Source organism: Argiope bruennichi, chromosome 6, assembly GCF_947563725.1.
Source record: "Argiope bruennichi chromosome 6, qqArgBrue1.1, whole genome shotgun sequence".
NCBI classification, from domain to species: Eukaryota; Metazoa; Arthropoda; class Arachnida; order Araneae; family Araneidae; genus Argiope; species Argiope bruennichi.
Genome location: NC_079156.1, coordinates 43,347,367 through 43,373,086, shown reverse-complemented (window position 1 = coordinate 43,373,086; position 25,720 = coordinate 43,347,367). Strand labels below are relative to the sequence as shown.

The following is a 25,720-nucleotide window of genomic DNA, read 5'->3' as shown; positions in this document are numbered from 1 at the left end:
GTTTATTTGATATATTTATATCTATCTACGCTCCACCTCGATGGAGTTTTCTCTATCCTGAGGGTTAATGAATTTTCTAAAACTAAAGAGATGATCTAGTTCTCCTAGGTGTCAAATGAATGAAAGCGATTGGTGTTTAAACTAACACATTATGAGTAAAAAAAAAATTATTTTGCCTCAATTTCAGAACACATAGACGCTATACCCACGTAAGTGTTCCGGAAAGTTTTAAGTAAAACGTGTCAATCAAGTTTCTGACAAGCTAAAGGACATAAATTGCTCTCGTGACAAGCAATAATTTGTCAAGTCTTCCTTTGTTTCAATATTTGTTTCTACAAGCTATATAAGGCTTTCTTTAGATAATACAGTATCGATCGAACATGCGTTGTTTAAAAGATAATTGCTATTTGCTACCTAAGGATATTTATCCGAGTTATTTTTGTGATAAAAACTAATGAGAAATAAATATTATAAAAGTAAAGAATTGCTCAGTAATATTTTTATGAATAATTTTTATTGGTATTTTTAAATTTTTAAATGCAAGTAACTTAATATAATTAAAAATTTTAATCTTTCAGAAGAATTAAAACATAATTTCAGTTGTTATATCATGTTTTAAGATAGGCCTCTTCTAAGGATGACCTAGCTTCTGATTCATTATTCCATGAAATATTATCTAATTATTTTATTCATTTCTGGAAAGGAAACTCATAAGAAATAAATATTATAAAGTTCACAAATTGTTCAGAAATATTTTCATTAATAATTTACTTCTATTGATATTTTTCATTCTCGGAAATACAAGTAACTTTATAATTGTAATTTTTAATCTTTCAGAATAATTAAATCATAGCTTAAATCGGTATATCGTATTTCAAAATAGGCTTTTCTTAAAGAGACCTGGCCTGTGATACATTTCTATGAAATATTATCTGATTCACTTCCGTAAAATATTACCCGATTCATTTCCGTGAAATATAACTTGATTATCTGATTCATTTCTGTAAAATATTATCTGTTTATCCGATTCATTTCCGTGAAAAGAACTGTAAAAGTAACGAAATTTCCAATAATGTTTTAATAATTTATTTTTTTATTGATGTTTTTAATTCTTGAAATATAAGTAATTTTAAAATTACAGTTTTTAGTCTTTCAGAAGCAATAAAACATAATTTCGTTCGATATATCATGTTTTAAAATTAGACTATTGTAATTATGACCTAGCTTCTGAATCATTTCCGTGAAAGGAAGTAATAAAAAATAAATGCTGTAAAAATATCAAATTTTTCGGTAATGTTTTCATGAATAATTTCTTTTTTATTGACATTTTTCATTCTCGAAATACAAGTAACTTTATAATTGCAAATTTTAATCCTTCACAAAAATTAAAGAATAATTTCCCTCGTCATATCATGTTTTAAGATATGCCTATAGTAAAGATGATCTAATCTCCATAATAAGCTAATTACCTTGACAATTTAGACAATATTGTCCATACTAATAATATTTTACAGGCCTTTCTGGTGTTATAATATATTAAATAAGCGAAAAGAAACTAACATAATCTTCAAAAATTTCTATCATAATATTTTTAACGAATCTCTTAAGTTTCAAACCTCTCTGAATCTAAAAAAAAAATCCATTTTAGAATGATTCCTATCTGTGAACACAATAAATTAAAAATAAATAGCTTGGCAAAATAAAATGAAAGTTAATGAAATAAATTTAATTTCTAAAAAAATTCTTTCGTAGTCTTCAGATCAATATCAAAATCTATTGATTGCAAAGCAGCCTACCGATTCGTTGGTGTGTATGTCAGTATTATAAAATCGCATCAAGACAGATAGCAGAAATTTGGCGTTTAGTTTCATCAAGAGAATAATAAATCTATATAAATTTTAGAAGTGGCCAATCAGAGGAAACAGATTGTCGCTGTTATTTCTAACGGGACTTGTCATAGACAAACCCACTAACTTTAGAAGTCAGCGATTTTAAACCAAGGGTGCGTCCCTTGTTTTTCAGGAGAGCCATCTAGGGCCAAGAGCATGACTTAGCTATATGCACGTCACAACCCTTTTTACGGCATGCGCTTCATTCATGCATTTTCATTCATTCATCTACAGATCGTAATTTAGGCCTGAATCAGGGAACTATCACCCCTGAACCATTAGCATTACTCTCGACATGGAGGACTTTGTGACCACGACAAATTTATACGTGAGCCAGCCACCTCACACACGAGAACCCGCACCCCAAGGGACACAAATCCAACATCCTACCAACCAGGCTATCCCAGCCCTCGAGAAAAACGATTCAAAATGCAATTCGTAACCAGCTGTATATCAGTCATATAGCAGGAGAGTAAGCGCAAAAAATTTCAATTATATCTTACCTTGTTTACAAGATATGCTCCAGCTGCAACAGAGGACCATTCTCTTGCATGGATGCCGCATTCCATCATGATGGCTGGTTTGGTGTCAGACTTACCGCTGCTAATCTGCAATAAAAACACGTTAAAATATTGAAAGTCACATATTATCGTTATTAGTAATAATTTGATTCATCACATAATAAAGAGGTTGATCTCCTGGCTTTTCAAGTGGCTTGATTGTTTTGGTTTTTTAGTTTTCTGTGTTAAATTCAAAAGCCGATAATTCATGCTTATGTACTTGTATTCTTAAAATTCTAAACTTTGATGCTCTAGGTAATACATTTGATTTTTATCTTCCTCTTTTAATATTTGATGGATTTAGTTTAACCTTTCTACACTTTATTTTTTTTATTTAATGACTGCGAACGTATATGTATAATTGTTCGCTTGTTTGTTTTTGTAACAAGCAGGAAAGAGAACTTGCGTAGTAAAAATATTGAAAAATTCATTATTCAGATTAGTTATTTATTTCTATATTTTAAAAAAATATATTATAAATGCTTAAAGAAGATAAATTTGAAACAAATATAACATTAAAAATTACTATTTTACAGTATTTATAAAGTGAAATATATAGCATAAAAAACAATAAATAATCCGTATTCCAATACATTATAAAGAAGTAATTATTTATTTAATTAATGATTTTAATAATTTAATGTAAACTCGCACTACAGTCTAATTATATCTAATATATAATAATTAAAAATTGTATATTTCTTATAATTTTTTTATTTGATAAATAATCTAATAATAATTTTAATCGATCTGTCTATGGCTCCAGGCAGCTGCCTAGTTTGTCTTGTCGTAAATCTTCCACTGCCGAGACTGCGTCTTATTTTGAAGGAAAACTATGCATATTTTCCTTCATAAAAAACTAAAATTAAATGATGTCAATCAATTTCAAATCACAACTCGTTGTTTACTGAAATCCCCCCTAAAAATTTAATAGTTGAATAGTTAAAAGCTTAGACTTAAGATAAGTACACGGCCACCAATGAGTTACTTTTATTTCAGTTCTCATCTAATGCCAAATTGACATTTTTTTATTGCAACCCTTAAAGCAACTCGTTACCATTTCTGACACCTATCCATGATGGTACACTTTTGGCTTGTTTTTGGACGATTGGCAATATTTTATCATACTTGTTGAATAACCGTACATTAATCTTCAGTCATAATTTTAACAGTTGAATAGTTAGAATTATGAGAAATATATTACACTGATTAATATATTCCATATAAATCATTTTAAATGTTAAATTTTGTACATACTTTTAAGGAGTAGATGGGCCTGTTTTCATAAGACTTTCCAACAACTTCCAACTTGGCGACATCTGGATGATCGGCAGCCAAGGATTGTATCAAGGCTATAACCTAGAAATGAAAAACACAAGTCATAAGTCGATATTAAATGAGCGTTTGATATCTATATATAGTATAAAATGAAGTCCCCTGAAAGCGTCTGTATGTTAAAACCCTAAAAACTCTATGCTTAATAATTAAAAATGCTTAAATAATTTTGGAGATATTTGTATCATTTTGTAGGGCATTTATCGGGGAAGGTTTTAATATATTTAAGGAATATCAAAATAATAAAAAGAGTTTTATAATTAAGATTTCAATTGTTTTCCTATTATGATTCGCGCATGCTTAAAGCAGCAGTATCTGTGGTTTGCACTTATCCGTGCTTGAGTGGAAATCTCAAACTTCGCATGCTCAAATAGCAAGAGCTGTGGTATTCATATGCGAAACATTTCTTTGCTTACGTCTGATTTTAAACAGCGATTCAAATATCATTATCCCCAAAAGAAGGAAATTCAACCTTGGCCGGAGCACATTAAATGCCAAAACGCTTCGTTTGTTGCGCGATAATGAAAATGTAGAGGAAAGAAACGTTAGGCTAGCGAATATCAGAGAAGGAATGTTCACACTTTCTTCAAAGAAGAGTCTTCTGCAGAGCGAAGTAACCATCCCTCTTTAAATCGAACTGCAATTGAATTACAAAGTCAGAATGAATCTCGGATGTCTGCTGACATTGAAAGACATTTAAATTTGAGATACTAGAGAAGAAGTGAAACAACAAACGTTCCTGATATTTTGTCCGAAAAGGAGTACACCTCTCTGAATTTCGATCCATGTGTGGATTACAGAAATGATGCCTCTGTTTCAATAAGAACAATGTCTATAGTCTGTCCATATTGTTCAGCTTCAGGAACAGCTTTGATACACAGTCATTTTCGCCACAAAAATAATTTATCACCACATTTTAGAGAGATGGCCAAATGCGGCGAGAACGGCAGCAATAGGGTAACGGTAGCAAAAGTGACACCGAAAAATTGCCAACCTTGGAAAAGGCAAAATGACTGTATATCAAAACTTAGCCCAGCTTTAAAATGGGAAGATGAATCAAAAGGTATGTATTGTTTACAAGGGAAAATTGAAACCCTTTTAACAGTTCTAAATATGGAACAGCATTGATATACAGTCATTTTCACCCAAAAGGTTTATCGCCAAATTTTATCGAAATGGTTGAATGTGGCGCGAACCGCAGCAATATCGTTTCCAATCTAAAGGTTCCGAGAAACGCTGCAGAAAATTAACGGAAATATAGAAAAAAAAGTCAATAAATGCAGTAAAAGGAAATGCATGCAAAAAAAATTGGGTGAAGTGAAGAATAGTGTGCCCCCGAGTTTGTCGCCAATATAGCAACCCATCGGAAAGCTCTTCCAGCAAATCTAATGCTGTTTTGTTTACTTGCAATGGTTGAGTTTGTATATGAACTGCAACTATATTTCGAAAAATGTTAAATTAAAAATATTAAAAAAATATCGATTAAAGATTTTAATTTTGTTCTTTATTATAATTAAAAGTTTATTAAATAAAGAAAGTTAAGCTTATAATTAAAAGTTATTTTCTTCTTTATTTCTGTTTTTTTTAATGTAAATACAGAAAATATTTATTCTTTTGCAATTTTTAACTGTCAGTATGCGCTTTAAAAATCGTCTGAATTCTTAATTTCCAAATTATCTGCGTTCTCACTTTAAAAGTCAGCTGCAATGGAATTCTTCGCAGTTCTCATAATTCTTTTGGTGCTCTAAAAGTTGGTTCCTTTGATAATTTGTTATGCCGGCAATTTTGCAATATAATTCGTTATTATAAATATTATCTTGAAGATCCTTTTTCCCACATTCATTATCCAATGCCTCCACTAGTGTGGATTAAAGAATTAAATTAAATTAATATATTAATTTTATTAAGGAATTGAAAGTATTATAATATTGCATTATAATTTAGATGATACAAAAGAATTAAATTTCAAAACTGCTGCAAAGTAGGTGTAAAATCAATTACAAAATTGTTCCATCATGAAAACAAATAAAAAAAAGAATAAAAATCATTCTCTGGTAAGCAAAATAATTTCTTTCCGTTAGAAAAGCATTAAGTTATCCGAAATACCAACCAAAACCTTTTTAATTGGGCAGATTGCTTATCATCTATTTGTGCTATCGTAGAATTCTAAATATTTCTCAAACTAATATAATTTCGAATAAGGAAAAATTTGCAAATGATTTTTACCATATCAAATATTTTTATTAGACTCATTCCAATTCCAACTCTTTTTTAACAAAAAAAAAAGTCTTTAACAATTTAGTATTTACTTAAAAACTGTAACCGAATCCGGAAGAAGAGTTTCAAAAGTTTTATTTGAGCGAGAGATGAAAATTCTAGTTTCAATTCATGGTGATAAAAATAAAATACTAGAGGAAGGAATGTTCCTCTGAAAGGAAGTCGAGGGGAGATAAATTCTTTTTAAAGTAAGGATGTCTTGGATCTAATGCGAAAATGAAGAGAATTGTTCAAAGATGCGAGTATCCCAAGGAATTCCTTCTAGTAGGGATTTATTTGATTTGTGACGACGACGACGACTGAGCTTGAATATAACAGGTTTCAATTCAGCCATGTTCGAACTAAGTAGAAGCAGATTCGAACTGGAAAAAATAATTTATTCTCGCAGATCAGGAGAGTAAAAAAACATAAAAATATGAAATGATTCATTCTGTTAAGTAAACAGCTGGAGTATCCCACCAAAACTTTCTCACATATTCTTTAATAAATGTACTTGTATATTAAAGGTATACCATTCGTGAATAATAGTTACGATAAAGCCTATTAAAGTGAGATCTTTGGAGATTTCTAACTGTAAATGTAGTCACAAAATCGCATACCAAGTTTTATATATATATATGTCACTCGTTCTTGAGTTCTTGCTTTTACATGGTTATGAAAATACAGATCAACTTATGGTAAACTCCTTGATGCTTGATTTAATCGTATGTTTAATATCTACACTTTATATATTAAATTTGTGGTTCAAATTTTATCCATATGTTTCTCTTGGTTTTAATAGATATCGTGTTTACTTATGGTTGGACATTTAGATGTACAAACTTCCTATGAATGGAATTCGTTGAAAATTTGATAGAAATTTATAAATTTAGTGTAAAGATCATATAAATGAGTTCTCCCATTTTTCTCAACACATTTTTAAGAAGATTTCGCAGACAGATATAACGCCAAAAATTGTTTTCTGAATTTAAGGAAGTCTGAAGCGTGGATATTTGTCAAAATCTCTTCAATTTTTTAAATTTTTTGGCCATTATAATATTTTCTCTGTGCTTCATATACGTGAAAGTAAAAAAGTAATAATGATTTTTTTTGTATTATAGGAAAGTGAGAAAATAATGAAATTATATCGCATGGCATCATAATCACATGATAGAATCATTGACCTAACATCTAGCATACGTTTACGATGCAATATCAAGTCTCATTTTGTATTCAAAAACATACAATCCATTGAATATTAAATTAGCGGTTATGCTAATTCATATGCTAGATTATTTATTTTATTTTGAAATACAATGAACATAGATTTAGTTATATTTTGGATTATTTTTCTGAATTATTGACTTTTACATTCAGTTACTATTGATGAAGATAAAAAATCATTCAAAACTGCGAATATTACCAATGAATGCTCATTTTAAAAATGGAATTGTAATCACCAAAATAATGTATGTCATAATTTCAATGATACTGCAAAGTGTAGAAATTATTGTAAAATAATTATCAATTCTTTTAACTATCACAATTGCTCTTTTTTTTTTTATTATTGGCTGCATAGAAATTTACAGAGCGTTCGAGATTTGAGGAACACATTCCAAAATTATGTAAGAAATTATTTGAATAATGATGTTTCTTCGATGCTATATTTTGTTAATATGGCTCATAAAGTTTTATTTCACAGCATTGTTATTTATCAAAAACCGATAGATGGCGCTTTACTCGGCCAAAGCTGATATAACGAGAAAATTGATTTTGATGAAATTAATTCCAATGATTCAACTTACTTTCTCGTATTCGTTGTACTTTCCGAAATCAAATGCGGCAGCGTGACTAGGATCGCTAGGAGCATTCATCACTTTTTCAGTATCAATCACGCTGAAAAATGAATTATTAAAAAATATTTAAAATTCTAGAAAAATGTGTTGTTGTGATTTTCCAAAATAACTTTACTTATATGTAAAAATATTTTTTCACACAGGAGTTAGCTAAATCTATTAAATACCTAGATATATTTACATGACAAGTTGATTCTAACAGTAATTTCTGTACAAATCTTTTAAATAATGTTCCAATATTTTTTCCATTATTTAATACTGTTTTTCATGTTTTATTTTAAATACTATTTCCTAATATTTATCTTTGATAAATCTATTTTTTTAATTCATTATTTCATAAAAAGATCTTTTTCCCCCAACTACCATTTCAGTTAAAAACTTTCATCTTTCATTCAATAAATATCTTTGTCATCGTTATTATATTTAGTTAAATATTTCAGTAATTTACATTTTTCTTGGGCAAGAGCGGTAACAAAAAATAAATCTCTCTAATTTTTATTTTTTTAATAAATCGTTATTATTTTTTTAAATCATTTGATCCAAAATATGTTTTTTTTTCAAATATAGAATTATTATCAAATATGTAACTTTTATTGATAAATATGTTAAGTTGCTGTAAAAATGATCATCTTTTTTTTCCAAACATTTTAGCATTTTTCCTTCTCTTTTCATACCTAGCCAACGTAACTTACATATTGAAACCCACCGCAAAAATACTTCGAATACTATGCAGTTATTATCATAAATATTATTTATTTTGTTTCAGTTGATTTTTTTTACAGAAAAAGTAGCATTTATATTATTCTTATAATTTCTTTTAAATTTTTCATGAAACTTATCAAAACAATACGAATTCTAGATTGTAAATTCCTTTTATTCTATTTGTTGAATTGACAAAATATTAAAAGACTCATAATTCCTCATAATAATTATAAAGAACATTAACGTTATCATAAATCTCCTACAAGTGAATCTCCTTCAAGTGAATCAATATAATATTATATTTGGTCTTTCGGTAGTTGCAAAAACAAAATCTATTTGTACTACCTTATAGGCATAAAAAGGATATATTCCAAAGATTTCACCGGCGTTATTTTTTGAAATACCTCTTAAAAAAGAGTGGTGACATACTAAGGAAAATGTTTTGAAGTAAACATCAATGCTATTTTTAAGAAATATCTTTCTATATTGCATCGCGTATTAGCGATACATAAAAATATATATATTACTGAAATGAAGATGAGGTATTTTTTGAAATACTTATATTTGTTTTTATGAAAAAATTGTGAAATATTTTGATTGTTATTTTAGCACAAAAGACATTATATTTATTATTTTGTTCCAAACTAACTGGGACATTAACAGTTAACAAACTAATAGTTCATTGTAAGGAGTTTTGAGATAAAATACTGATTAAATGAAATAGTAAACTCTGTGGATTACAAAAATGAGAAATATGAGCATGGAGAATATTTTGCCAATCAATTGGGATGATGAAATTATAATAGAATTTCCAAAATGTAAGGAAATATTTTCCAAATTAATATCAGTGTTATTTTTAGGAAATATTTTTCTATATTATGGTTTATGATCTGAAAGAAAAATGTTGTAATGCTAATACAGAAATGAATTTAGGCAATAATTCCTGTACCACTCATAACAAGTGCTCCTGGATTATGTGGGGCCGCGGTGGCCTGATGGTAAGGTCTCGGCTTGTGAGCCGTAGGGTTTCAGGTTCGTGGCCCGATTCTACCGAATAACCGTCGTGTAAGGGGGCCTGTTGCACGCTAAATCCGTCAGACCAAACATCCTCCCACTGGTGTGGTGCGGTGTGGAGAGGGGGGTGCCAGCTCAGGTGTCATCCTCGTCATCTGACCGCGGTTCTAAATTACGAGGTCCTTCCCAAAATAGCCCTAGTGTTGCTTCACAACTGGACGTTAATATAAGTAAACTAAACCTGTATTATGTGTGCTTTTTGCATCTAAATAATTGAATAATGTGATGCCAACAGAGATCATGGACTGATCAATTAAAGGATTAAACAAGTGATTGCATTGTATGCCATTAATTTAAGGCAAAATAATTTCATAATTTCATTTCTTTTTTACTCTTCAATAAGTTTATTTTCTATTACTCTTACTGTCAGCTTTTCATCAAATATTCTATTTAATACTTAAATTATAATTTTAGAAAAGGACTGAATGGCGTTTAACAAAAATAGCTAATACTCGAAACAGTTTTGTAAGTTTAGAGTTTCGAAGAAAAATAATTATGACTTTCTTTATAAATTGAAAAATTCCATTTAATGAAGAAACATTTTTAAGTTAAACATTTATTCGTATTTACTATTATTTATAGAAAAATTCTTTTTAATACATAAAAAGAGTCTAATAAAAGCTGAGATTCATATTTAGATCATTTTATAACCAACGATATAGAAAAAATCTCAAAGGAAATTTTTACATAATAAATATTTTTATAGAGTAGAATTACATAAAATAGATAGCTTTAACTTCCATTCATACAATTGAATTTGGTTCGCAAAATTTCAATCTTGTTTTAACAAGGGTTATTATTGATAAGCCTTTAATAAAATCTATAAAGGAAAGACATAAACTAGTCAAAGAATTCAACCTCAATATTTTAAAGAAATGGATTGTTTTACACCTCTCTAGTGTGAAAAAATAATTTCTTCTTTGAATTGCCCATGGAAATGATAACTTAAAAATGTAACAAGCTAAATGTATGGAATTTGGTATCCAATTATTACATCATAATTGTATATTTATATCAGATTGGGGGTAAAATACTTGAGAGGGAAATCCATAACTCTGTCCGTCTTCGTTGTTTAATAAGTGTATAGTTTTAAATTTGTTCAAAAACATGAAGGAATTGTAGGTAACATCACTTGTATTTTTATAATACTTTTAATTAGATTCATAATAATAATAGTAAATATGAAATAATATTTATTAAACTTACGTCTGCAAGTCGTGGAATGCAACATCGAAATCAATTTTGTGTGCAGTCAAAGCTTCTTCTACTGCATCAACCAGCTCTGGTTTCAAGTGTGTCATGACCGGGACACCACTGTACCTGGGCTCGTTCCATAGGTCAACCTGGAATCAATGTAAAGGGGTCTTGTAATAAATGGTGTAAATAAATTTTGTAATGTTGCATTAAGCTTAAAAGGTTAATGAAGCTAAATCATACACACATTTTGAGAAAATTACAGTACATATAAAAAAAATGTATGGCAAAACGGACGCATAGAAATATATCTATAAAAATTTACTGATAACTTAAATATTGGTCAATAAACAATGAAAATAAAAATTTTATTTCATATATTTCGAATAACATGTTTGACTTTGGACAATTTCTAGTAATTCTATGATGTAAAAAAGGATTATTTCAGATCCAATACTTAATTTGCAAAAAGAATGAATACCATAAGTTCTGTATTGTACTTTGGGCATGATAAACTACTCTCAATGCATTAAACAATTTGGGTGAAATAATTTTGAGAGTTAACAGGACATTCGGAATAAAAAAAAATATTAAAATCGAAATTCCGAACAGTCGCTTTTATTCTTCCCAAAATTCAAGTCAAATACGTATTTGGCATGAAAAACAATCTAAACCCACTGTAAAATATAGAACATATTTTACAGTGTGTCTACAAAAACTAATATGTGTACAAAAACATATATTGCTCTACTTTCGTTTCTAAAAGAGATAAAAATCAGTATTTTTGAACAAAAGAAGGATTATGTATTTTTTTTCTCATTTTTGTATTAACCTTATTGGATTTTTACTTCTTCATCTAAATTGTATTTGTCTATTCATGCACATTTAATCTAATTTATTCAAAAGATATATAAGAAGATATTTTACATTTTGAAATGTGATCTTTACGTATGAAATAATAAAATCAGTAAATTTACGTCATAGTAGTATGACAAACGCAGCAGTGAACGCAATCTAAAATCTAATTTCACGTCGTTCTGCAGACAGCTGCAATGCCACTACAGTTTATTTCTATGACAATATATGTAGTGAGCTTCGAAACGTAAACAAAAGAGCGCTTTCCCCAAAGAAAAAAATTCCCTTCGCTTCATACATTTAAATTTAGCCATCTTTGAAGACCAGCTGGTTCACTTGGTTCATTTCCAAGTAAATCTTTATGATCTTTATGATTTCCTAACTCAAATATTTGAAAGCATGAACTTATGATAGATATTAAAATCTTATTATTTTTATAAACTTGGATATGTTTTATAAATTGTGTATAAGAACCAGTCTAATGGATGCCATTATAATATATTAATCTTCAGCTCAGTTACCAATCTTGTTGTGGACCACTCTAATGGATGTCATTATAATCCTATTAATCTTCAGAGCAGTTACCACTCGAGTTATGAACAACTCTAATGGATTCCATTATAATATTATTAATCTTTATCTCACTTACCTCTCTAGTTGTGAAGCACTCTAATGGACGTCATTATAATCCTATTAATCTTCAGCTCAGTTACCACTCTAGCTATGAACAACTCTAATGGATGCCTTTATAATTTTTTTTACTCTACAGTTCAGCTACCACTCTAGTTATGAATCACTCTAATGGATGCCGGTATAATACTATTAATCTTCAGCTCAATTCATTTATTTTTTAGCCTTCAAAGTAATAAAGCTACATTTTCTTTTTCTTCATATAAACTTCATAGATATAATAGAATTATTCTTCGATTGCTTTATTTATTGGAAGAAAATCACACATTAAATATCTAATGAAACTAAAAACAATTTGAAATTCAAAATATCAATGAAAACTGTTATGAAAAATTATTCAAAATGTAGACGAAATTTTTTTTAAAAATCGGCAAGACAAATAAATTTTTTGGTTAAAAAAATATTTTTTTAATTTTAAAATGGTTAAAAAAAATTTAATTTAAAATTGGTTCAAAATCAGTTTCGTGCAATTATATTTTGTGAGTTATTGCGAAGAAATAACAAGATATCATCTAATTTTTTAAGTGCACATTTTCTTCCTCCAAATTATACCTGTGACAATTTTGGTAATTCTATATAAAATTATCAATCCTAACACACACATATTATTCAAACATCTGTCTTTATTATAAGTACAGATTAAATATCAATCTTAAAAATATATAATTAATGGCTTTACAACCATTAAATGTAGAGTATGACTGAACTACAGGGTTCAAAAATTTTGATGCATGAAATATTATTATTAGAAACAGAACGAAGAAAAACAACAAAATTTATATTCTAACCTTCTACAACCGACGTCTACATGCAACAGCAATACATATCTTTCAGAAATGTCAGAGCAGGTCAATAGGCGATTCATATTCAAGTGAGCACTAAAAATAATTCCTCGTCGCATATCAGAACTGCTGTTGACTGCGAAATCGACGAAGTTGTTGTTTGTGCCGCTTTCTGCCGAAGTCGATCAATAACGGAAACAAAAGGTAAGGTAATATTGCAAAAAGTCACAAAGAAAAACAAACTTGCGATTCCTCGCTTGGCTGCTCGCAAACATGTATATCTCGAAACGCCCTTGAATTATAATAATGAGGGTAATTTTGGCGTAAAATGACTCTTTCCCTCGCCATTGTTTATTGCTTTTTTTTTCCTCATCTTGAAGGTTCCGATTTGGGTGGCGAATTGCAATTTCGGTAAATTTTTCAGCTTTCGGTTGCCAGTTTATGCTGGGATGAAGAATTTAATGGATGTAATTATCAGAAATGTGATGAGATTTTATTTACTTCCTTAATTCTGGTTCCTCAGATTGGAAATAGATTTTTTTAAGTGCAATTTTTTAACAATTCATTACTTTTATGCTAACTATGACTATTTTTTTAAAATTTTCTTGAATCAGTAATCATTGTCTTCATTTTTGAATGAATTTAAGTTTTAAATGTCATTCGGAAATTAAAATAGCGTAAAATGCGATTTAATATACTGCATTTAATATCTTTCAGTTCTGAAGAGAATTTTTTTGTTCAAATGTATTATTTAATCTAAATTTGATATTTAAATAAGAATGTTTATCTAAAAATGATGTGTGTAATGAAATTTCATTTTAATTACCTGATTGTAAGTCTGGTTTCTTTGAAAAGTAATAAATACAAATTAAGAATTTATTTGAAATTTAAAAAAAAACCTTAATTGCTTCAAATTAATTCATATGAATGGAAAATACAACAAATTATAAAACAAAATATAATTATAAGTTCTATATTTTCTTATATTCTTATATAATATGGTGTAATTTGCGTTTTTTCTTAGTAGTATAATGGAGGTTATCTTTTACGAATTTTGGATTATTTCCTTAAAAACTGATCGATTTGGTTCTAATCTAATGCAGATATGAACCAAATTAATATTAATATCAAGACTAACTATCAAATTTCTTTTATATATGTAATCATTTTTTAGTAATTATTTTCAATTACCCACGGAAGTAGAAACAGATAGTCCATTTACATATTCAGACCAAAACTTAATACAGATATAAAATTTTATGGATAAGCTACTAGCATGACCAGATTATCAAATAGACAAAATAGGCAACTACCTTTAAGTTTCTAAACATTAGGAAACTCTTAATTGCAATGTATTCATTAGAAATATTTTTAGATTATATTAATTTTACGTTTTCAATTGATTAACATCGGCCATTCACTAGAACTGGTTCAAGTTACGTTCAAATATGAATAGAATAAAATAATTAAATACTATTCTAATATTTTTATTATCTTTTACAAATCTTATATTAAGTTATTTAAAAATTTTGAAAAACATATATATTACTAAATAATGTTTTTAAATGTCCCATTTAATAAGTATATCGTATTTAGATTAAGTTCGAAAGTTATTTTTACTATTCAATTTAAAATAGCATTAATTATTATTTTTAGTATTTAATTTAAAATAGTATTAATTATTATAATTACTATTAAATTTAAAATTGTATTATTTAATTAAATTCTTTTTTGTATGAGAAATTTTTAAATTAGTTCTTATGAAAGAGGCTAGTAATTGAATGTTTTTTCAGCTTATCGGAATTTGTTACATAAAACTGGTTTGCAAATAATTAAGATTAATTTTAAAATATCTGGTGTAGGAATGTACAGATTGAAATGATTGGGGGATCACGAGATTTTTTTCTTTGAAAATGCATACATGCAAAATTATTTGTATAAATCTAACACTATATTGAACAATATCGTATAAATATTTTGCTGTGATTTGTACTACTTACGAGTATGTTCTTATTGTGTACAAATAATGTCATATCCAAAACAAAACCTAAATTAGTTGCGAGAAAATGAAGTGATGAATGAAATAACTGAACTTAACTTAAATGAAAAATTATCTTCAGGGGAATGCTTTATTTGAATACAAATATTCTTCTTATGAATAATATGATCAATCATAAAACCAATCCTTTTTTCCATGTAAATATATACATCATATAGATATTATTTCTTGTATTGCCAGAGCATTAAAAATAGATTAATGGATATAAATTTTTTTTCTGAATGAATTGAAGAATACGACCATTCTTTTGATGCATTTCTGATAAAATTTTAGACAAAGATCAGACTACCAAACAATAAACTAAAAATCAATGCCTTCAATCAAATGGTCTGATAAAACTCTAGAACCATCAAGAATTAAGATAAAAAAAAACTCCTTGTGCTTATCTGCGATGTAGTTTGGAACAGAAGAGATGTGTTTGTTGACTTTTTAACAATCGATGATCTTCCACCCGAGGTGCCTTTTTGTTACTTAAATCAAATTCTTTATTCTTTAGACCCTAAATAATCGTTTGTCATTGTGAAGGGGTTAATCGGTAAATGTAAACACTTCTGTTGGACCTCGAAGGTTGATTCAAAGGACTCTAAAATCAATAACTTTCTGATAAAAAAAACTGTGTGTGAGAGAGAGGTGATTAAAGTTGACGTAAGAGTAATCGTAAGATTTCGAAAAATAAATTAAGTGGGCCGCTGAGTGTTATTCTTATCGATAAAAAATACTTAAATATTTTTAGAATTATATATTATGTATACTTGACGAAGAAATTAATTCATTTTGCAATGCTGTATTGAATGCATTTTTTTTTCATTTACTGTATTATTTGTATGCAACTTCAAGCTAAATTGGTTTTGCTGATTAAACAATTAAAAATTATAATAGTAGCTTAAAACAAATGTGCAAAATATCTCATAATAAAAATAATTTTTATGTAAAGCTTTATTATTAATAATATAACTTTTTGTTATTCTTTAAAGTGATATTTTTTTTTTAATTGTTACTTTTTTTTTGTTGATCTTTATAGTATAAAGGATGTTCTATAAAAAAATAAAAAATAAAATTGTATTATCAAAAAAATAGAACAATTTGCATCATAAAAAATAAAAATTTTTAAAAAACTGAATTTTAATAAAAACCAATCAGGAATCAAAAATGATATATTGATATATTAAAATATCATAAAAACAGTATATTCATTCAGAAATATTAACTTCTTTATTAATAATCATATAAAATTATTTTTTCAACAGAACATAAAATTAGCTTTAAAAATCAAATGCTTTGTTTTACAAATTCCTATTTTATATTTCTTTTATTTATTTAATATTTATTTTATTGAAGGAACATTATAATTACATGAAATATATTTGTTTTTAAGTTAATTACATAATAGAATTTCTACTTTTTGGTTTTGGAATGTTATTCATGGAAAGCACACATGATGTATTTAATGTAGAAATATAAAAAATTTCAATTTAGTATTAAGTATTTTCCTCGCTCTTTAGCTGATCTTGCATGATTTTTCATTCTCATGACGTCTTTTTAAAATTAGAAACTCAAAAAATATTTATAAATGGAGGAACTTTAATTAAATGCATGATTTCCTTTTTTTGTACATTTGAGGCGGTTTTTTTCCTTCATTACTATGAATATTTTTTATTTTAATCTTTTGTCTATGAAAAATATTTAGTAATTAAACAAGTAATAATTAACAAGTTTTATTGGAAAAATTTCGCTATTAAGTATCATTACATGAAAAAAAACAAAAAACATTTAAACATGGTTGTACATTTCCTTCGAAAAAAAAGTAACATAAATAAAATTGCTATTTATTATGAATGTAATTATTGTACTTCAAAGTGCTATGCGTGATTATTATAGTACTATGGTACTATTAAAGATTATTATGGCGCCATATGTTATTATTCATGACTATTATGGTATGACTATATGGTAATATCTTTCAAATTATGGTACTATATGGTATTATTAATGTGTATTATAGTATTATATTGTGCTATTCATGAGTATCATAATATTATATTTTACTATCCGTGAGTATTATAGTACTGTATTATTATAATATTCATGACTATTATGACACTTACTGGTACTATTCATCATTATTATGGTAATATATGGTACTTTTCTTGACTATTATGTTTCTATTCAATTTTATTATGGCACAAGGTAATTTTCATGACTTTATTTTTAGCTTCTCAATAGCAACGTATTTTTAAAGAAAATATGAATATATTTTGATCTCAGATTTTGGCATATTTTGATATTTTCGAATACTGTTGGCTCTAAAAGATTACTTTTGGAATTATATCTTAAATTTTCACGCCGTTGTGCCACTTGTTCATGGTGGTAGTATGATTCAAATTTCAGCTTGTGTGAATCATCTAGTAAATGAAATAGCTAGATAGAAGCAATTTGTGGTGAAAAGCTTGTAAACCAGTTAACAGCTACGCTACCCAAGCAATTGCTTTTGTATCGTGGACATGTTACTGGGCTGCGAACCACAAGGTCCCAGGTTCTATCCTCGCTCCTAACAATCCGTCACAAATTTAATTTGTGATTCATAAACAAAATTCATCAAAAAGGAGTTGGCATAGTTTTTGGAATTATAAACCGTGAAATCCGTGGTATGATGAATGAAAATAATTAATATATTTTTTTACACAAATACTGTGGCAATTTCTTTAAAGACTTAATGAATATTCACAAAAAGTAAAGATTAAGAGAAAGTAATAATTTTTTTAAATATATATGCAGTTTTCATTATTTACTATTAAATTAGAGGCAAAAAAGCAATCTAAAATTTCTTTAATATAACCATTATTACATACATTTTCGAAAAATTTTATATTTATAATTGCGTGTGTATTTACAAGTCTGTTACTGTTCCACAAAATGGCTCAGCTGGGTCAAATGCGGTTCTTGCGCCAAAAGAAGACATCACAAATCAAATCAAAATATTCAACGCACACAAAAAAACTTCCGTTAAGAATATTAATTTATGTTCAATTTATCTTGGTTGCATGTAGTATTTTTTTTACCTAATGTTAAAAACAAATCAGTGTAAATAATATTACAAACAATCTGAAGCTAATAAATGTCAGATTTTTTTAAGATGTCGAAATACCATTGTATTCTGATAATAATTACATAAGTTATCACCAGGTATCATTTAATCCACACAACTGAAAAACAATATTGATAAATTATTAACGAAAAAGTAAATTTTTACGTTTTAAAACGGTTTTTATTTATATGTATTGATAAAGTTCTATTGCATAATTATTCTGACAGTTATTTTTTATCCCACTTTATGAATGGCAAGAGTTTATTTTTTAATTTATAAATTAAAAAAATTCCATGCTTACAGAATAATCGTTTCGAAGCTTATGCAGAAATTCCAAGTCTGCTTTTGATTTTGGGGTGATAGTGAGCACTTTATGCCTAAGAAAAAATAAAACTGAATTAGACTAAAAATGATGATAAATCATTATGCCCTGAATTAATGGTAAATAATTATACAAAAAAATTGAATAAAAATTCTTAATAAAAACAAAATTTTCTAAAAAACATTTAAAATACTTCCTAATCAATTTATGTATCTGCATTTCACTATAGAATGCTACCTACCTTCAAGATTGCTACCTTCTAGTAAAATGCAAAGGCATATACTGAAGTTTGATATTATCAATATATTTTTAAATATGATTTATATTTATTATGCTTGATTTAAAATATATTTCCCATTATTCTATCAGAAAAAGATATCATTTATTGCTTAAATATATAGCAATATTTCATTATTGACCTAATTAAGGTGAACTTATGTGCAACTATAATTATTTCTGCAATAAATAACTTCATATGCCCTAATGCATCAGTTGAGATTGTTATAAAGTTTCATATTTAATAAACAAATATTTATCTTTTTTATCCGCGAATGTTTTTTACAAAAATTCATCTTTATAAGGTTCTACAAACTTTAAAAATCTGTAGTTATTGAATTGCATGTGCTCTATCAGGAACTGAGATGTCTAAAATATTTGGAAAGTATATTCAATTAAAAATATATTATGATAAGTTAGAGAGTATTAAAAGAATAATTTATCTAGACTTCCATTCCTTAAAACTGATAATCTGTCTGTACAGGGAAAATAATAATATGTTGCTTTATGATTATTTTACCCTTTTTGAAGACAGGTTTTCATGAGTTTTCTCATAAATATGAATGAAAAAAACTTCAGAAGAAAAATTTCATTACACAAATATTAAAACAATGAGTGATAGCAAAACTAATATTCTTTTTTCCATAGATAAGTTTTCACAAATTTTCGAATACATATAATGTTATGATGTATAAAAAAATTTTATCTGCACGAAATTTGTATGATTTTTTTTAATGCTCGAACCTTTTTTTTTAATAATTTTTACTAATGCACTATCAGAATGTTTTTCAGTATAAATGAAGATCTTTCTATTATCAGATTACAGAATGTTTAATTTTTATTCCATCTTGAAAACGATATTATAACTATCTAACCAAATCAGTCTGACCTTGCATAAACACAATTTGCGTAATAAACAAACGTAAATAAACTTGCGTAAATAAATAAAGTTCAGTTATCGAACTTTTTTGCCCATTCATAATAGTGTCATGTATCGTCTTTTTATTATATTTGTATAGATATTATAATATGATGTTACTATATATGAATATCAAGCAGTAAAATCAAAAGAGTAATTGGAACTTGTTACGAATGAAGGGATTAAAATCGAAAGTAATTGGAGCTTGTTACGAAAGAATGTAAACCTAATGCTCTCATTACACGAAAGGTTTGTCAGCTTAAACAAATTGGCGAAAAAAGTCTTTAGTATTAGATATCTATAGCAATATACTTCTAGTATATCTATATAAATATGTTGCTGTTCGCCGTTATGTTATTAGTGATTCCTAGATTTTTATTTGATTAAGGAAAATATATGTTGACAATTTTTTAAACAAATGTTGCTCCTGTATGAATTTTCAATAGTTGTTTATTTCATATGCAAAATAATAATGTTTATTAAACATTTCAAATCTAAAATTAGGGTTTTTCTATACAGAATTTTTTTAAGATGCTTTAACAAAGATCCTTTTCTCAATTCCTTAAGATATAATCTTTAGAAATATATTTTAAAGCGTAATGTGGAAAATTGAATTCTATGGACAGTTTAATATTTTGTCGTTTATATTTCACTTTGAAAATGTGATATTTTGTTTAGACAAAAAATCTATTATCATTAAAACAGATGTATGTTAAATTTAAGCAGATTTATAGCTTTTGTAAATTGGGGACTTCCTAATATTTATTTTTAGTTATTTAGAAGAATTATTTCTTATTAAATATCGTCAAATATTTAAAAATATTAATTATAAATATTTAATAACAGTTTATCTTGGATTATTTTTAAATGGAGATATATATGTCTTTATGGTGACATTTAAACTCCATTTCAGAACAATTAGCAAACAATAATTATTGCTATTATGAACAATTAATATAGAAATTTTGTCATTTGCCGAGAGACATTGCAAATCATGCAGTATAAAAGGAATTAGCTAACGTTTGAATTCATGATAATTAACACTACAAAGCACTGAAAGACAAATAGCAAAGATTCAAAAAATAATTTAAGCTATTTTTTCAATCAGATTCATCACATTTAATTCATCTGAATGAAAATATATTTATATTATCGTCTTTTTTTTATTGAATTTTCCATTATTAATCATTTAATTTAAATTCTGCTAGTTTCAATAGGAATTAAAGCTAAAAAATTGCGGGGAATCATTTAATGATTAATTGAATAAAAAATTATTACAAAATTTTGTAATAAATTACAAAAAGACATTTTTGAGGGTTCCATTTAGAAGAAAAAATATTATTTTTACGAAATGCTATGGATCATAAAAGTATATTTCAGCATAGGCAACATTAGTTGCTTGCAAAATGCCGCAAATATTTCTTTTTCGTTAGGCAACGAAATTGTTTTTTTATACAAAAACACATTTCTGCTGTTTTTACCCATGAATGTAAAACTCTTTGAACATTAACGACAGAAATATTTTCACCATATGTTTTAACTAATCTTCTTTAATTTATTTGCAACTCGTATTTTTCGTTCTATTTTTTAAGTTTCGTTTGCCATTTCATTCCATATTACAAAAGTATGTAATAAAAATTTGGAACAATGACAATCCCAGGTAGCACATCCTGTTCCACAATATTATACATTATTGTTCGATATTATATTATGTCATTTAATATAATGCAATATTATACAAAAGTGCGAATATTGTTTATATATCATACAATATTGTATAATATATGTGTGCGGCTAAGTAATATACTTTCAGACATATAATAATTTCTTAGTACTGAATAGTTTATACATTAATTAACTTTGACTTGCGTCACCTTCGTAAAGAAGGAATTATTATCAAATTTTCATTCATTAACGGTTTAACAAGTCTTTTGGCATATCAAATAACAAAGCTCTATTTTAGTATTGTAAATTGCCAGGTTATTATTACATTTTTTAATAACAAAAATTCTTGATATTATATATTTTGAAAAAAGTCTGACATAATAAAAATAAAAAAATAACATAATATAAAATATATAAAAATTTTGGTGCTTGCTATATAAAAATTTTCACACTTATTATTTTATGCTTTTGACTTTTATTAGTATATGAAAAGTTAAATCTAATATTATTATCAGAAATATGAGGCCAAAAACAAAATCGTAAAAGTTTGAATAGATGAAAACTATATTATAAGAAAATTAGTCTGATATGAATATTATCAGAAGTAAAGTTACTAAACATCCAGAAATATATTATTAATTAAATTTTCTTGGAGTATTTTTTTTAGATATCAGATTTTTTACAAAAAAAAAATCGTTTTCTTGCATTAATAGAAGAGCGAGTGTTTTTGCTTTTTTATCATAATTTATTAACTTCCACATTTCAATAAATTATACCTGATAAATGTAAATAGACATAATAATATTATCTTACCCAGTATAGTCAACATTTTTTGCTTCTGCTAATACTAAGGCAAAAAGTGCCAACAAACAAGCTCGAAGAATGACCATGTTGAAAGTAGAATCCTTTTGCAGAACAAGGAATTCTTGGCAGAAAAAATCATCGTATGCTTTTATAGATTTTCAAATATCTTGAATTGTTATCGAGTAGATAACAGAAAAACATACTCATGTAAATTTACAGATAAAGACAGCACCTTTTTCAATAAATATAAAGTATCACAGGAACAATGAAACCGTTATCGTAGGGTGTAGTATCTTTTTTCTTTTAAGAAAAAGGGTTGGGTGTGGCATTGAAAACTTAAACTGATTTGAGTTCTCGAACAAAATGACGTGTTACGATTCATTTCGAAATTTTGGTGCAGATACTGTTGCATCTAACGTTGTTACTATGGAAACGGTAGTAAATAAATATCTATGAAACTTAATGAATAGATACTTGAAAAAGATACATATAAATTTGCGTCATAGTTCTTTAAAATGACTCATCTTCAATATAAACTGATTTGCAGTTCTCGAACAAAATGACGTGCTTCCATTCATGTCTATGTTCTGGCATGGATAATGATAGGATCTTTAGATGTTACCGTGTAAACAGTAGTAAATAAATGCCTATGAAGTTTACAGAGTGCACACTCATAAGGATGTATTTAAATTTACGTCATTCTTTTTTTAAAATAAATATCATTGAAATATGATTATATCGTTTTTGAGTTGCAAATACTTAACAGACTTCAAGGTTAATTTTGAAAAACTGATAACTTTAGACTACAAATTTCATCAAACGATTGATAATGCAAGAAATCAATCCCTATGATAAATATGTTTCTTCAGCAAAACATTTTTTCGATGATATAGATCTCCCCCCAAAAAATTAATCAGCCGTGAAAACTGATGAAAATAGTTCTTCCATTAATAAAAAGATATCAAACTCGAAGATTTTGACGAATCTGCACGTTTCAGACCACTCTGAGTTCGAAAAACACATTTCTGGAAAATGCTTGTCTCTCTATGACAAAGATAACTCAAAAACGCTTTGAGCTAGATGGATGAAATTTGGTATTACCAAATTTACACCAAATTTGTGAATTTTTATCAAATTTTGAGACAAATCCCAATCAGAGGAAGAATGTCTGTTCAGCTATATTATAAGCTATAACGACAACTGCAAAATGAAGAGAGCTAGACGGATAAAATTCGGTACTCAGATTTAACTTCTATAGTATAGACGCTTATCAAAGTTTGAGTCAAATCGAAAAAAGGATTGGTCATATGTCTGTCTGTACTTTCAGAAACATGTAAAAATGATAGCTCAAAAAGCAAGGAATTAAATATGGCAAATTTGATATGTGATTTTTTGACTACTCTTGTAAATCTGTAAAAAAACTCGCCAAAAACCAAAATTCTATTTAAAACATACCAAAGATTAATCGCCAAACGCCTCACTAAGGAACATAGGATAGATTCAGTAAAAATGCTAGATTCACGCCAATGGTTAGCATTTCGTAACTATTGTACACAAGGCATTTTCCGTTATAACATCTTTATTAGAGAGTGCGCGAGAATGTTTTGAGAAGACCACTCCCACTGGTTGTGGTAAAATAAGCTTACATGATCGAAGAAAGTCCGTGATAGTTACAAATACAAAATCTTATGCATAAAATGCAAAAAAAAACAACTAAATTTTAGTAAATTTGAAGTATAATTATTAAAGATCACTAACAATCCTTTTATGAAAATTTCAATGGAATCAATTCACACTATGTTACAATCATAAGACACAAAATCATCTGAAATTGCACATGTTATGTAAAATTTAATTGCACAAATTTTTAAATTATACTGTTGTGTGGTTTTGGAGATTTGGTGGTAAGCTTCCAACTGCGAGAATGGAAGACTCCAGATTTGAAACCCTATAATAAGAAAAAGTCAAAGTGTACATGGCCTTAGCGCACATGAAATCGAGAATCCGACAATCTTCCTCTATTAATGTGTCCTGGGAATTTGAAGACGAAGTGTCGATTGTCAGCTGACAATTGTTGAAAATTATGCTAAGATTCTATTTCCTAAAAGTACTTGTAATACATTCTTTCAATATAATACATTCTTCAGAATAGAAACAAAATAAGATTCTCTTGAATTTTATCTTCACCCTTTAGTAAATATTTAATCTTCCTTTTTTCCCCTTTTGTAAATTATCCAATTAATTAACACTTTCTATTTCAATTATGTACTTGCCTACTTATTCATTTAAGAATCCAAGTAAAAAGTACCTGTGGGTTATTTAAGTTTATACATTATAGCATTTTTGAATTATTTAATATCAGCACATAATTTTTTTAAAAAAATGAATATTCAGTACCGATTTGGCAATGATATTTATCCCCGGTCATGACGATTAAGGGGTTAACTCTTTCACTACTTACCCGCCCCAACCCAGTTGTGCAAGTTCTATAATAATGATCCATTTTTAGACCCGATATCTTTTTTTGAAGGAAGAGTGCAGGATATAAAGTAAGTTATCACTAATGATGCTTTCAATTTACATCCTGAGTTAATGGTTTGAAAAAGAAGCCAGACCATTAGTATAAAACGGATTGGGTCGGATTAGTAGTGAAAGGGTTAAACCAAGATTTGGAATCAGAATCACATTCTTTCAGCATCAGTGCTAAGATAGAAGAAGACTTTGGGAAAATAATCAGAGCTATATATTCCTGACAGGAATTTCATGATCTATCATTCAGCATAGGATTTACTACAGTTTACTACGTAATACTACAGTTCACTGATATGTAGTAGACGAAAGGAATCAGTTGAATGTTTGTGTGTTCTTGTGTCTATTAACGAGATGGCTTTAAAACGCAGCACTTAGAAACAGTGAAAGTGTATTACACTCCACTTAGGAAACACTTATGAAATTTAACATATCGATTCATTTCCTTTACATCCCTAACAAGTATCGAAAGGGAGGAGAGACAGTAAAATTTATAAAGTTATGGCAAAGATCTCAAGCGGAAGTATGCCCCTCTTAGAACTGACACAATTTCGCCTTTATTGTCTTTGGTAATAAATTGATAAACCATTGGGAGAAGGATCCACGACACTTGCTCAAAAAGATTTTCTTTTCACAAAATTCATGGAATTTATAAAATTTTCTAAATCCGTTGATGGGAAGGCTTTGTTTTCGCCAACCTATGTTCATTTTCATGCGATAGCCAAAAAACACCAAAAACTAGATAGATGAAATTAATCATATTAATATATCATTAGAATTGCCTGCGTCATGGCATAGGGGTAGCGCAACTTCCCCGTAATCTGGGCGTCCGGGGTTCGAATTCCGGTTCGGGCATGGTTGTTCTTCA

The 25,720-nt window shown here is 27.7% G+C and overlaps 1 protein-coding gene across 1 annotated transcript in view; it reads right to left on the bottom strand.

Moving 5' to 3' along the window:
* The window catches only part of LOC129971377 (carboxypeptidase B-like), a 42,789-nt gene extending 20,305 nt beyond the window's left edge, over positions 1–22,484 (bottom strand). The window contains exons 1-6 of the mRNA XM_056085086.1: positions 22,333–22,484; positions 18,639–18,714; positions 10,879–11,015; positions 7,846–7,936; positions 3,707–3,808; positions 2,393–2,497 (exon numbers count right to left, since the gene is read on the bottom strand). Coding sequence (XP_055941061.1) covers positions 2,393–2,497; positions 3,707–3,808; positions 7,846–7,936; positions 10,879–11,015; positions 18,639–18,714; positions 22,333–22,409 — 588 coding nt within the window. The 5' untranslated portion in view covers positions 22,410–22,484. The remainder of the gene's footprint in view (positions 1–2,392; positions 2,498–3,706; positions 3,809–7,845; positions 7,937–10,878; positions 11,016–18,638; positions 18,715–22,332) is intronic.
* Between the last annotated feature and the right edge of the window lie 3,236 nt (positions 22,485–25,720).